The 14,845-nt window shown below is 44.3% G+C and overlaps 1 protein-coding gene across 2 annotated transcripts in view; it reads left to right on the top strand.

Moving 5' to 3' along the window:
* Positions 1-13,339, top strand: part of LOC119383426 (sialin) — a 33,478-nt gene extending 20,139 nt beyond the window's left edge. Inside the window, exons 7-10 of one of the 2 annotated variants that reach the window (XM_037651547.2) lie at positions 1,303-1,435; positions 4,337-4,492; positions 9,465-9,550; positions 10,725-13,339. In XM_037651547.2, coding sequence (XP_037507475.1) covers positions 1,303-1,435; positions 4,337-4,492; positions 9,465-9,550; positions 10,725-10,937 — 588 coding nt within the window. In that variant the 3' untranslated portion in view covers positions 10,938-13,339. Of the gene's footprint in view, positions 1-1,302; positions 1,436-4,336; positions 4,493-8,160; positions 8,307-9,464; positions 9,551-10,724 lie in introns of those variants that run through there. The other variant, XM_049412509.1, reaches the window with a different exon arrangement.
* Positions 13,340-14,845: the final 1,506 nt, after the last annotated feature.

Genomic DNA, 14,845 nt, shown 5'->3' on the forward strand with positions numbered 1-14,845 from the left:
TGATTCAAAACCGGCGTTACAGTGCCTGCGGTCAGTTCTCCGACGAGGATGCCACGAACAGTTGACGTATGAAACCGTAAAACTTCACCACCACATAATTCAAAAAGGCCACGATATTGACTTCCAGTGGTTACCTGGCCACTGTGGAATCAGTGGAAATGATTCCGCCGATCACGCTGCTCGCGCATCACACCAGGAAGCAAACATTGTCCCAATTCCGCTTTCAAGGACAGACGCTGCAAGGCAGATTCGACAACTGGCCCGCAGTCTCACACTTACGGAGTGGAACGCACCAAGCATCAGACATACCAGACTACATCAACTGAACCCTTCACTGCAACTCCAACCTCCATCCGGCCTTCATCGACGCGAAGCTTCGCTTCTCTATCGCCTTTGGTTGGGAGTTGCTTTTACGAAGGCATATAGAATGTTAATCGGAATGACGGACAGCGCGGCGTGTGGTGTTTGCGGCACCGAAGAAGACATCGAACACCTGCTGTGCCACTGTCCTCGTTTTTCCTCGGAGCGACAAGTACTGTTCAACGCACTGCGGCGACTGGATGATAGGCCAATTTCCGTGCAGGTGCTACTACAGCACCGTCCACATCTCTCGGCGGCCCACAAGGCAGTGAAAGCACTCTTGTGTTTTTTGAGAACGACGGGCTTATGCGAACGCCTCTGACTTGTGGTGCAATCCCGCACGCTGTAGTGAATGCACTGCATCTCTTCTCTCTCTCTTATTTTTTTTTTCTCTTTCCTCCCTTCTATTTCTCGTCTTTCTATTCCCCTTCCCCGACCCCCCAGTGTAGGGTAGCCAACCGGAAGTGTTTCTGGTTAACCTCCCTGCCTTCTCCTTTTTCTGTTTCCTTCCTTCCTTCCTTCCTTCCTGTGTTTCCAATCAGGAGGCAGCATGCCTGTTGAAATTGACGGTGAAAATAGTAGACATAGATATGTTGCACAAACATGTTTAGTGTCTTTTAGAAGTTTAGATGTAATGTCGTCCATACCAGCTGACAATGAAAGTTTTGTATTGTCCATTTTGTATTGTTTGTCGACTTTTGTCGCTTCAACTATATGTGTTACAAAAGTTGAGTTGTTGGGTGCACATATGGGAGACTGCGTTGGTTATTCCTGACTGATGCAGCAGTCTTTGTGCATTAGAGCTGTTAAACACAGGGTGAAGCTAGCTTTCTATACAATATCTGGATTTGCCGTAACACGTGCCTGCAGAAAAACACTATGAAATGCAGCTCTTTTGTTATCATAATTGATGAACGCAAGTGGGCTTGTGTTGTCTTGCAGAATGGAATGCTTTCTTCCGTCCCATACGTCCTTGGTGCCTTCCTGTGCTGCGTTGCCAGCGTGGCATCCGATTTCCTTAGAAAACGTGGCTCCATGTCCATCACAAACAACAGGAAGCTCTTCAACACCTTAGGTGCGTGTGTTCTTGCCTGGCAGCCGCAAACATTGTTGCCTTGCATGAGGGTCTTGGGGGCGAGATAAACGCCGCCTACATTAAAATGCAGATGACTCGCTGCTCTACGAGGGCCAGTAGATCCTGCAACTCGGCAGAGATGGTGACTAGTGCAGGCTTAGTCATTATTCTCAGAACTGCTCAAGTGTCCTTGCTTGTCTACATCATTCTGGCTTTGCGCATGTTGAGGTGGAACATTTGCTTCATTATTTTTGCTCCATTAAATGATAACTTCATTACAGATGATTTAAATATGTTTACAATCAAACGAGGGGGATATGTTAAATAAGCCAGCAATTATGCTGTCAAAGTGTAAAGGCCAAGTGGGAGCACTGTTTCAATTTGGTGGCAATAGTGCAGCTTTGTTGACACGTTTTCTGGGCCATGATCTCAACTTTTGTGAACACTGAATATTGGCCTCGAGGCCCACCACTGGAAGCGCCGGCGCCACCGTCGGCGTGACGTGCTTGGCAGGATCACGTGGTCTCAGCGGCCGCGTTGGCTGCTTGTGGCACACTGCCGCGTGCTTTGAAAACGAGTTTCAAGTCCCACATGCGTTGCGGTCTGTTCAAATTCGGAAGTTTTCTCTCATTTTCTACTCAATTGAAACCATTGTAATAGAGTGGCTGCCTCCGAAGGCGACGAACATGGGGCTCTACCGCTCGGTGCCGCAGTGCCGCGCTTACGCAAAGGAGCCCAGTGTCGGCCTGCACCGGTAACCGCGGGACAAGAAACAGCATGAAGCATGGGTTGTAAAGCTAAGAACCGACAAGTAGCCATCCGCTACGAGTCTCGTGTGCAACGAGCGCTTCCGCGACGAAGACTTTTGTTACTGCGTCGGGCCTGCGATGTTCGGTGAGTAGCAGACAGTGCGCACTGAGACGATGGCTCGCGCGTGCTTTCCGCCGGCAAATGATGCTTATCTGCCACAGGATGGTAAAAGCGCTACCTTTTACCACGTGCGATGCCATCTCAGAACCCTCCAATGCGACCTCTTGATCGTTGGCCCCGTGCTCAGCGTCCACAAAATCGGCTGCACATGCGCAAGTCATTGTTTAGATACGTTAAATTAAAAAAAAACGCACAGGGTCCCTTATGCATTCGTTAAAGATGACTAGAAGGCAAAAGCCATCTTCTTCTTGTCAGTCGATGTACTGATTCTCCCGCGCCTCCCTCCGATCACGGAGGCAATGCAAAGCGACTATGACGTGTGAATACGTCATCATTTGACGTCACATTATGTGACGTCATAATGACGCTACATATTTTGACGATCTGTGACGTCATGATGACGTCATATGGTGACACCATCACGTGACGATTATTTTTTGCATCACTCGTGTTGACGCCGCCGATGCGGGACGCCGACGGGCAACCTTCCCATTTGATGAGGCATGCATTGCTTCATAAGCTACATTAATTTTGCATTGCCTCCGTGATCGGCCCACCGGCCAACCCCATGTATTTTCTTGAAACCTCATTTATTTACGTGGGAAAGATGCCACCCTGTTGGCGTTAGACACGACACTGCTGCCAAAATTGCTGGGGTACTCGCCAAATAATTACTGTCCTGTTTTGCGGCTGCTGGTTGCTGCAATAACTTCTATTTTATTCACCGCTATTTCAAGTTCATGTGGGTCCTAGTTCACAGCCGACGTTTGCAGAACAAGTCCGGCAAACGTTACTGCATTTTCTTTCTTTTCCTAGGCGTCGCATGCTACTACATGCTCGGTCTCGTAGACTGGTTCTTCTTCCACCAGCAATCTCGAAGTGGTGAAGCTTTGGTCCATGAATTTGTTGATGACAGAGAGCGGCAAGTTCACTGGAATGCAAACGGAACGATAATTAAGGAGCATTAAAAAAGGGCGTCGCATTTGCTCACGTTTTGTGTGAGCACCAAACAAAACGAATGCGCTGAATAAAGAAACAGAAGCAGCGGCATTTGCCCGCTGAGAAGTCCGATCAATACGCAGTGCGAGACAGCTTGTCAAATGACATTGAAACGTACCCGAATTTAGACCGAAAAAGAAAAAAAAAAACACTGAATCGTCGGGACGGCAGATCACAAAGTTGCCATGCTCACCGAAGCCGCAGTTGTAAGGAAATTGTTTTTGAACTGATCTGATAGCGTCCGCACAACAGTAGTTGTTTGTTTACTCACAAATTCTCATATTTTGCGGCCTAAAGTTCACAGCGCGGTGCCGAAACGCGCTCGTAGCAAAAGCGAAACCATCAGTACGAACATACATGCAGACGCTCATACATGCAGAGGCATCGTCAGTCATCGCGAACCCGTGCGATCGCTGGCTTGAAACTTCTTTCTGTTATGCTCCGTTTGGTTATACAGGCAGTCTACTCTAACGAGATATTTCACGTAGTTTGCACTCAGCGAGTGACTACCTTTCACGCAAGAAGCCGGTTTAGGGGTCTCCAACGCGGTGACAGTGTGAAGCGGGTGCTCTGTTTTCTGCAAAGAGACAGCGACTGTAGACTATCTTGTGCTTTCAGTTCGTCGAAAATGATTATTTTGACATTAAAGAAGACTGTTAATTTCGAAAGTACTTACAGAAATGCCCTGGAGGGCTTCCGCGAGGTGTTTTTGTAGAGCGCCGACAGCAAAACCTATGGGGAGCGCGCCGGCGGTATCCTGTCTAGCACGCAATCGAGGCGCGTCCGATAGAGGGCGACTCCGTAACTCCTCGAGGCCAATACTGCACTCGCCATGTATTGGGAAAACAAAAACATGCTTCTGATATGTGCCTGTGGAGCGACTACGTAGCGTGTACTTCATTTGTTTGGGTTTATCCCTCTCACTCATCACCCTCCACTGTCTCTGCTACTCTCGCAACTCTCCAACTGCAGGTGGGATGGTCCCAGGCCTCTTTTTGCTGCTGGTGCCCTTGGCTGGCTGCAATGGTTTTTGGAACATGGTGCTGCTTGCCGTGGCAGGTGGCTTTCATGGAATGGGACACAGCGGTTTTATGGCTGCTTTTGTTGACCTCGCACCAGACTTTGCAGGTTGGCATTGAGTTTGAGCACTACTCGGTGTTCCCATTGCAGCATTAGAGTTTACGTAAATGCATGTTTTGCAGTTAGAACCTTTAGTTATAGTTTCATCAAATCAGCCATGTCGTGGGGACCTGCTGCAAATGTTTCATAGGTGGCCATTCTTTTTTTTTTCTTTTGTCTTGGCTGACATAACGACTAAACATAGCCGTCGGCTACAATAGGCAGCAACAATGTATTAAGCTTGTCACACATTCAGGGAGACATACGTTGCATGCCCCTATGTGGCCATTGTGTGTCTTTAGATGTGTTTGCCAGATCTTGGAATCTCAACAGTTGTGTGCCTGAAGACACACGCTGCGCTAAGGGGTTAAGTGGACTTGTCTGTTCTGAATCAGAACTGTGTAAAACAGTTCTGTTCTAGAACAGACAGTTTTGGTGTGGAACACAAATGTTAGGGTAGCACTCTTGTTCACGTAACAAATGGTGCTGCAGCAACACGAATGACCGAATGCATTAAAGCAAGGACTGCCTGAATGAACTTCTTTAGAAGAAGTATAGCAGTGCGAGCACATGTGCGAATTCACGGCAAAGATCCTGGCTAGTTTCTATCAAAAGTGTGATTGATTTTAGGATCCATCAAAAGTATGATTGGTTTACGAGTTAGGTGCCATGCTTATCAATGTACCAACAACTTTGCTTGTAATGCAAAGTCTACTGTTGTTTACTCTACCAATATCTGCATGTTATAAAGTCCTTTCCTGGGCCTGTGTCTAAACTTTCAACATGACTGTTGAGCCCAGAGTGGTGCACGTTTGAGAATAGCCTGAACGTCTCTATGTCAATTAGAATGGCACTGCAACTAAAACCCTGACTTCAAATGTCATAATTGTGGTTAACATTGACCACTCGAGTACATCCATGTGAATACCCATGCCTGTGCTACCTTGGAAAATCACATCCCGCTACGATTACTACACATTACCTACACCAGGCATTGCATAGCATTGCGAAGGAAGCCAGTGTCATCTTACATAGCATTCATATATACCTAGTACAGTAGAACCCCACTGTTACGTTCCTCCCTGCTGCGTTTTCCCGGCTGTTACGTCGTTTTCCGCCGGTCCCGGCATAGCTCCCATAAGATAAAATGTCTTGGGAACCCCGCTGTTACGTCGTAACTCTTGGACCTTTCCCGTATGATACGTCGCGAAGTGCGCTTGGAGAAGACCGAGTGACTACCGAAGAGAGCGGTCATTGGTGCATTTTCACACAGCTTGGCCTGGTTTGGCCGTAACATTAGCCGCATGAGAGGTGCAAGCAACAGGATCTTTCGATTGATGCAAACAAATGCATCGCCTTCGAGATTCGTACTGCAGAGATGGTGTCTATGACGTAATTGCTCGCGAAAGCAAGGCCTTCGAGATTGGCATTTACTATTGGCAAAAGCATAGCCTTTGAGATTTGTATTTCACAAACATGACGTCTATGACGTAATTGCTTGCAAAAAGTAAGGCCTTTGAGATTGGCATTCACTTCTGCCATCACGTTGGCGTAGACTCATCATCATCGTTATTTGTTGGAGGATGGGAGGAGTTCGAGCTGGTTGGAGCTCGCATGGTCGTGCGCGCGGTTCGCGGTCGGACTCGCTGCGCTGGTCGTGATTGCGTGTGCTTAGTTCTCTCATGCCTACAGCTGTTGGTGTTAAAAAAATCACATACGTTGATTACATTTCTGTGGATGAGGCCGTCCCCAGCTCCGCGTTTCTATCCGTCGACCAGATCGAGGCTGAGCGCGCCAATTTTCGTGCTGCTCGTAAGCATTGAAATAAAATTCTGTACCACTAAATATTTTGTCGTTTTTCCTGTTTTTCGGCTCTTGCGTTTCCCGTTTCTTACGTTTATTTTCTACGGTCCCTTCAAAAACGTATCAGCGGGGTTCTACTGTAGTTAGTAGTTACATGCAAGGAATTACACATACGAGTCCTTACTGAGTTGCGTTGTGTGGTGTCTAAAAATGGGTGGCAGTTTTCTTCTGTTTGTTAACAGAACTGAGAATTGTTACCCTTACTAAGAATAAATAATATTTACAATAACTTGCTTTCCTTTTGTATGAAAAGATCTGTGACTGTAGAAGTCAAAAGTGTTTGACATCCTTGCCTCCTGCTGTTTTCCCTATTGCTTTTTCGTGACTCTTATTGCATTGCTCTGTTCTTTGCCTTGTGTGACATCTGCAGGCATCTTGTCTTTCTGCTGGTGCTGCCATTGAGCGACTAACCTTCTCCTGACACAAATACTCGCGCTCTCCCCCCACTCTGCACCGATTTCCACCTCGAAAGTAGCAGAGTGCCCCAAAAAGCTTAGAGTGATATATTTACATAACTACAGTAGAAACCAATTGTTAAGTTTTTTTAGAGGCTCATTAAAAAAAAACGACAGGCAGTTTTGCTCTTCTTCGCAAAGACTGTTCCTCTGTGACCATTTTCAACAGTGACACATGGCAGTCAGCGTAGGCACCGTCACAATTTTTGGACCTGACAACCAGGTATAGAAATGTAAAAAATGAGAAGTTAACGCACATTTCTCTACATAAATTATGCGAGACTGGCATTTCAGAGAATTAATTAGCCTAGAAAGTGCAACAAACTGGAGCATATAGACCAGGTTTCACCGAATGATACTGTAACCGAGACGATTTGCTACTGTGCGAGTCAAGCTCTGCAGAGTATAGTAGTAAAGTCAGGTGTTATGTCTAGTTATTAGACCACTCATTCCCATTGCCACATCTATAGATATGCCCCAGCTTTCTTACCTTTCGGTGCTACGTCAAAATCTTGTCCCCTCTCACGCCTGTGCATCTGTATCCCCTCTCGCACATTGAGAAGCCGGCTTTTCAGCAAAACCTAATTAGGTGGAGGCTGAACTCGTCAAATTTTCAAGTGTAATTTCAAAAAGAGAGCGACAATCAAGCAAGCAAAAAAATAAAGTAACGAAGGAAATGTGTTGTATCCAAGGGGTTATTCAACTGCAATTGAGCCCCGCCACGGTGGTCTAGTGGTTATGGCGTTCGACTGATGACCCGAAGGTCGCGGGATTAAATCCCGGCCACGGCGGCTGCATTTTCGGTGGAGGCGGAAATGTTTGAGGCCCGTGTACTTGGATTTAGGTGCACGTTAAAGAACCCCAGGTGGTCGAAATTTCCGGAGCCCTCCACTACAGTGTGCCTCATAATCATATCGTGGTTTTGGGACGTTAAACCACAGATATTATTATTATTATTATCAACTACAACTGAAAACACTTCTTCAACACTGGGATCAGACGAGGGAAAAAGTGTGCCCATTTTGCAGAGTATGACAACCTTTACTGTATTAGCCATTTACTGTATTGGCCCTGTTTACTCTGTTGGCCACATTCACTAAAATTGGCTGTGTAAAAAAAGGAGGTGAATGCGGGAAAGTGCTGCAAAAAAGGTTCTGTCGTCACTTTAACTGTAGGGGTGGGCTGGTGACATAGCAGACATATTGAAACTTGTCAAATGCCGTTAATGTAAAGCGGTTTAATGGACAGATTTCTAACAGCTTTTATATAGCTTGAGCATGGAAACGATCCAACAGCCTCCTTATGAACCTTAACATTTAAAAATCTCAGCATATTACAGAAATCTCCCATTTCTTCCAGGTTGTTCTAACGCTCGCCCAACAACAAGTTGCTCAGTATCACATAAGCTAATGAATTTCACCTCGATCTAAATATGAAGCTGAAAGATTACAAGATTGACCTCATCCCTTGCAAGAAATAAAGGGTGCGAGTGAGCGAACTTTTCTAATGGCTGCTTTTTTCGGGAGAGGTAAATATGCTGCTCTTCTGCTTCCACTGCTTATTACTTTATTTCGGGTTTTTTGCATGTCTCTATTTTCATTTCTTTTCATCACCTCTGCATTGTCCATCCCTTGCATGTAACCGCTCTTCTGCAGGTTTTGTTGTTTGTTTTCTTGTTTAATAAACGATCTGGACTATTCCGTGTACTAACTGCGTTAAAGGGGTCCTGCGACACTTTTCCTAGTAACCGTCTAATGGTTTTATTAAAGGAGCTTATTGCCTCACGAATCGACTGCCACAAAAATTTTTAGAATCCGTAAAGTACGAGCGGAGTTGCAGGGATTTGCCACACGCTTTAAGCGCTTTCTCTCTCTCTCTTTGTACCAGCGAGTGCGCTGAAAGCTACGCAGGGAAAGGGGATGACAAGGGGGTAAGAAGATGCATCCCTTCTTCAGCGCGCATCGTGACCTTGAGGACTTCCTTTTAATTTTTCTTCGAACGCACGGCTTACTTTTAGTGTGATCGCGAGAGCGTGCTTCGGCACGTGGCGGCATCCTGCAGCGGCCACGGTAACGATGCTGCTCGCCATGCTGAAATCAGCCAACGGACGCGGACTTGGGTATATGGCACAGTGAATTGGGCACATGACATCATTTCTCGAGGGAAGAGGGAGCGATTTCTAGCTGACTTTGAGAATTAATTACAAATTCCAGGCCGTGTGCTGCACTATAATGTTTGGCTCGCATGTTCTCAGGAGCCACGACTACCGATTGACAGCATTCTCTACCACGCTGAAAAAGTGTTAAAGGGCCCCTTTAAAATTGGGACACATGTTTCATGTATGTATGTGAAAATGCACGTTTGTATGCACCAACAAAAAAATATATATCATTACGTTGACATCTAAGAAACACTTCCTTTGTTCCTGTAAAGATTGAGCGTTCCTTCCCAAAAAGGCTCATTGATGCAACATCTTAACGAGATCACAGAAATGACTGCATGTATGCCATTAATGAGTTTTCTCAAAATTACGCCAGGAATTCGACGTTGTACTTTGATAGCATGCATGCTCTTCATATTGGGAAGGCCGCAAATGAAATGCAAGGATGCAGGAAAAGCAGCAGTAGTCTAAGAAAAAAAAAACCACTGTCTGCCTCCACCAGGTACCCTTCTGGGAATATCCAATGTCATCGCCAGCATTCCGGGATTTGCCATACCAGCCATGCTTGGTGAACTGCTGAAGGAACAGGTATACAGCTAGTGTTGCACATTTTTTTGGGTGTGCATTCGGTCTAATCGTCACCCATAAATTCTTATAGAGCATGCAGAATAAATGGAGCATGCACAGAGCATGCGGAGAGGCATGCAGAATCATTGTCGTCGTGGGTGTCTGCAGGGAGGTGCAAAAGGGGCATTGCTTCCCCCCCCTCCCCCACGCCCTAGCCACACCAGCGCTCCCCTCCTACTCCACCCTCGATGCAACATGGGTTTGCACCCCCCAAGACAAAATCCTGCCGACACCCGTGACTGTCGTGATTGTAATTTGAAAGTTAATTCACGCAAGGTTCACTCCATCGTTATACTGTAACATCATATGTCCAGAATAAATTTGGTCAGTAATTGAGACCGTTAAGGTATTCACTTTCCCCTACTTCTCTTCTGTGAAAGTGCCGGCTCAATTTATAGTTCTGGACTAAGAGTCGCAGAGGCTTTGCGATAAATAACTTGTATACAGAGCTCTGTCATTCATCTAGTTATACAATACTCATGTGCATCTGTAGGCAAAGGTAGCAGAGGGGCATCTGTGTGACAAATAAAATTTATACATCAGCTTATTCTACGGCTGCGATGTAATGACAAATCGTCAGCTGCTGTACGTGTCGACAGTGTTATTGCCGGATGTTTAACGTCTGATGATATCAGACAAGGCTGTCAGGCTCATGTTCACGTGTTATCTTTTGTAGCACCAAGGACAGGCATCAGAAAATTAATTTCGCACAGGACATCAGCATTTCAGCATATGCAGTCTTAGGTTGTGTTCGGAAATATGTGCTAGGCCTTTTAATGTTTCCAGCGAAATGTCTTATAAAGCAGCGCTTTTGTGTGGTCCTCTCTGTTGCGGAGAGGGAAAGCTTTGTCGCTTCGCTGCTTCGTGCGAGTATAGAGCGCATGTGCTGCTGCTTTTTCAGGCCTGTTGAGTAGGAGCTTGTAGTTTCACGACAGTCCAAAGAGCATTACGGTGATGCACGAGGAGCTCCCGGCAGAATGTAGTAGGTGGCAGATTTGCATCATGGGATGGATTTACTACTTTCGCATATATCCATCAGTCGCACCATTTGGTTTCGCAGGCTCTTACAAACAAAATACTAGACTGCAGTGACATCATTGCTCATAGTTCAATTTGCCTCTGCTTCTGCTTTCAGACTCCCCTCGAGGCATGGGCACTGTTTTACTACATAGGCAGTGCAATAGGCATTATCACAGCCCTGGAGTTTATCTTGCTTGGTTCTGCAGAACTTCAGAGTTGGGGAGTTGACAACAAGTTCAAAGTCGTTGCCAAATACGGCACTGCTCAAGGTTGCCAGCTTGGAGCCGAAGAGATAGAAGATGCCAGCCAGCCGCCTCCTGCAAGCTAGTGCTTTTAGCTGTTTTCACAGCATAAGGTGCATCTTTCTTTTGTGACACTTGTTATCATGCGGTGTATGTATCACATCTTTGCATTTGCCGATCGTACGGGAAGCACGCCAGTAATGGTCATGCAATAGGATGGCAGTGCAGACATTTTCAGATTTGTGGGGGATATTCTTGCTTTTGCAAGTAGCAATGCGAGGTCCCTGCGGTGGCAACCACCGTTTTCTGTGTTAGACTTAAATTAAGGTGTTGTGAAGTGCCCAACAGACGAAATGTGATAGCGCACATACATGGCCTTTGGTTCATCCAGAAACCTATGTCAATTTAATTGGCTGCTTCCCATTGCGGCTAGAATAGGGTGGACGTTTTGCTTGCCATATCCCGGTGTAATAGTATTCGCTGCGTCGCATCATATGCCAAACATAGTGTGATCTAATTATTCCTTTCATTTGTTGAGCACTGTACTCTTGTGTTAACAATGCATGGAGTTTGATATACATGAACACCTGTGCCGCAACGTATGTAACCACTCGTAGATAAAAAAGCAGCTTGAGTAGGTTTACTGCGGTTGCTTCGTTGCTATCTTGTGGTTGATCAGCTGACACTTCTTGATGCCAGACGCCAATTTTTATCTGAAAGTTGTTTACCTGTCAGCACATTTTAGCTGACAGATAGATTTCTCAGTATGACGACTCATCTGCATAATTACTTACGCTACAGATATTTGTACATTTATACCTGTCATGCAGCTTTTGAAAACTTATTGTAGCGGCATGAACTGTGATATGCTTACAAGCCAACAGGAACAAAAGGCATTATAATAGAGCTGTACCTTTATCAAGTCTCTCTTTCCATACTGGAATGGCAGCAGTAAGAACTAGGTGGCAGGAATAGTATTTGTAATAATATCGATTTGCTTAATGGTACATAAAAATTTTTTTGCCGCTGTGTGGCCATCATTCTGTGTGACAGATACTGAGGTCGCTCCATGACTGTGGTGCTTTTTGCTAGTGGACGTTTGTGCTAGTTTTTGTTTTTTAAGTCATAATGGTGAAGCACTAGTTTGAGGTTGTCGTGTAAAAGAATTACTTCATCAGAGCAGAGGAAAGTGGTCTGTAATTGAAACATGCTTTCTGGAGTCCAGCTGCTCGGCATGTAGTGCTGGTCACACACACCTCTTTCTTTTTTTTTTTATCTCAGGCTTTCGGTTCATGCTGAGCGAAATGACACTTTTCCACAGCTCCCATTAGCGTTGAACATATTTTAATTGGCTGTAGTCGTTATGATGTTTCTTGCCGAATTGTTTCGTGGTTGCTGCTTTCGAGTAACGTAAACGAGCACTTCACTGAAATTCCGTGATGCTTGTTTTAAAAACGATGCCGTGCTGTGATGATGAGAAGGGAAGAAATACGGAAGAGCAGGAGAGAGAAGTTGCGAGCTATTTGAATTCACTATGGCGTTCTTGACATTGCTGTATTTTCTTTCTTCACTGCTGTGTCTTAAGAGTGTGAATAATGTACAGTTTGCATGTTTGTTTTTATTCATATATTCGTGCACCTATTGTGCAGCTTCAGGACCAGGGATGTGTTTGTTTTGTTTGTGTTTAATGTTAGCTCAAAGCCGCTTCAGAAGTATATGGGAGGAGTTGAATCTTGCTTTGAGAGAATGGTATTTTTTCATATTGTCATGGGGTGTGTTTCTATTGGAGCTTTAAGTTCCACTGGTGGAGAACCGATACTTAATCTAAGAGGTGCCTTTCTCTACTTATGACAGAAATTTGTAAAGCTTAAATAGAATGAGTTGAAACATAGTTACTGAAACAAAAAAAGGTTTGCATTGCCAAGTTGTTTGCTCCTTTAAGCCTTTATGAATGATTAAATGACAAATTAAGTTCTGAATTAAATGTACTGCTACTTTTGTATAAGGGATTGATAGATGGTTGAAAATGATTTAAGTAGTAAACTCCATGATTAATGTCTAATTCTATGCAAGCGACACCAACACTCTTGTTAAACACTTGCACTGCTTTGCTTTTGAGCTAAACTTGTGATTCAGCCAACATAATCGATACTATATATTTATATACAGTGACAGTTGTTGATAGTGGTGCCACTGCCATAGCCAACATGAAACCGGTTGTTAGTCATATTTATGCAAATATTTAATGAAATTTCTTATCTCAAAGCGACTTGTTGCATGCAGTTGCAAATTATTATTTTTTAAATTGTAGTATATCGTCAGTTGAAGTGCCAAATGAAAGTTTGTTAGCCGGATGTTAAATTGTAAAATATTTTGGTAACATCTATTTTGAACTGGCAGCTTTAGTGCCCTGTGGTATTGAAATGCAGCAGCAATATGACTTTTATATAAATTGCTGCAATTTATTGCAATAAAGTATTGAAGAGTTGTTATAGTGTTTTTCAGGTATTGTGTTTCAATTTTTTAAACACTAATGGTGATTGCATATAGCAGGCTTGTAGGTGTGAGCAAAGGTTAGAAACCTTCAGACAATGCAATCATTGTTTTTTTCACAGGCTAGACGGGCAGTCTGAAGTCAAGACCAGAAGTGCACGCATATGCACACAGGTATCTAAACACCATGAGCGTGTTGTCATATGCACATGTATATCCTAAGCATCAGTTGTGGATAGACTAGTGAAATAGTTAGTAGTTATGCTTTGGTTTCTTACCATATGAATGCCTTCATTTGCGGATATATGTATTCTCCTTGCATTAACCTTTTAACTCCCAGGCCCTTGTACTATTCATCAGAGGTTGCACCAATATCGCCTATGACGAGTCGCACTTGTTCAGTCCGACATGTGCTCCCATAAGTGCCAGAGATGAATGGCAGTTGGCAATTGACCTTTGCTTCAGTTTTCTGCCCTAGAGGGCGGTGTAGAAGTCAGAGAAACATATCTCCAGAATGGGCTCTAGTCCGACAGCAGCAGTGCTGAAGATATTGAATTTGACTCACACTCTGAGTTCAGAATTTCTGAAGACCTTGTATTTGTCTTGGAGACTAAGTCTGGCTTGGTGAGTACGAAAAGGCTTCAGGCAGTGATGATGATGACACGCTGGGCCATCTTTGAGCCATTACAAACCAGTGTCTATGCAATTCAATTTTTAATAGCGCATCGGTTCAAATAAAGATGGAATATTTCAGTACCTTCTATCCCATTACTATGGGATCTAATGAAACTAACAGACAATTAAGGAAAACGTAGGAAACACTATTTGGGGTTTCTTAACTGTAGTGTAATGATTCTCACTTAAATTGAAAGGAATTAAAGTGGACGAAAAATAACCCTTTCTGTCGGTGGGATCTGAACCCACAACCTTTCAATTACGCGTCCAATGCTCTGCCATTTGAACTATGATGGAGGGCGCTTCCTCGTCCACTTCTTTGTGGGGTATTTATGTGTGCTTAAAACCTGGGAGTGTTGGCCAGCGGGCGTGTAATTTGAAGGTTTTGGGTACGGATCCATGAACGGAAAGGATGATTTTTGTCCACTTTTAGTTCCTTTCAATTTAAGTGAGAATCATTACACTACAGTTAAGATACCACAAGTAATGTCCGCTATGCTTTCCTTGGCTTAATTGTTTGTCGGTTTCATTAGTTGTATATAACACAGAAAACGAGCCCCTCGGACAATTCCCCTGCTTTCATAACTACTATCGAATAAAATTTTCAGAAATTTTGCACAATTTTCACAAAATTTGATTGTTAAGAAGGTTGTTTGAAAATTGAAAGAAACATGTACAAAAGAACCCAAAATAATATTGATGCGTGTTAATACTTTTCTGGACCAAGGTGCAATATGACTGTCCTTACCTCAGGCCTTTTGATTGTCCACTTATTAAGTTGGAAAGTAATTACGTAAGCAGGGAATACAAGTTCTGTTTGATGACA

This window comes from Rhipicephalus sanguineus, chromosome 2 (genome assembly GCF_013339695.2).
Source record: "Rhipicephalus sanguineus isolate Rsan-2018 chromosome 2, BIME_Rsan_1.4, whole genome shotgun sequence".
NCBI classification, from domain to species: domain Eukaryota; kingdom Metazoa; phylum Arthropoda; class Arachnida; order Ixodida; family Ixodidae; genus Rhipicephalus; species Rhipicephalus sanguineus.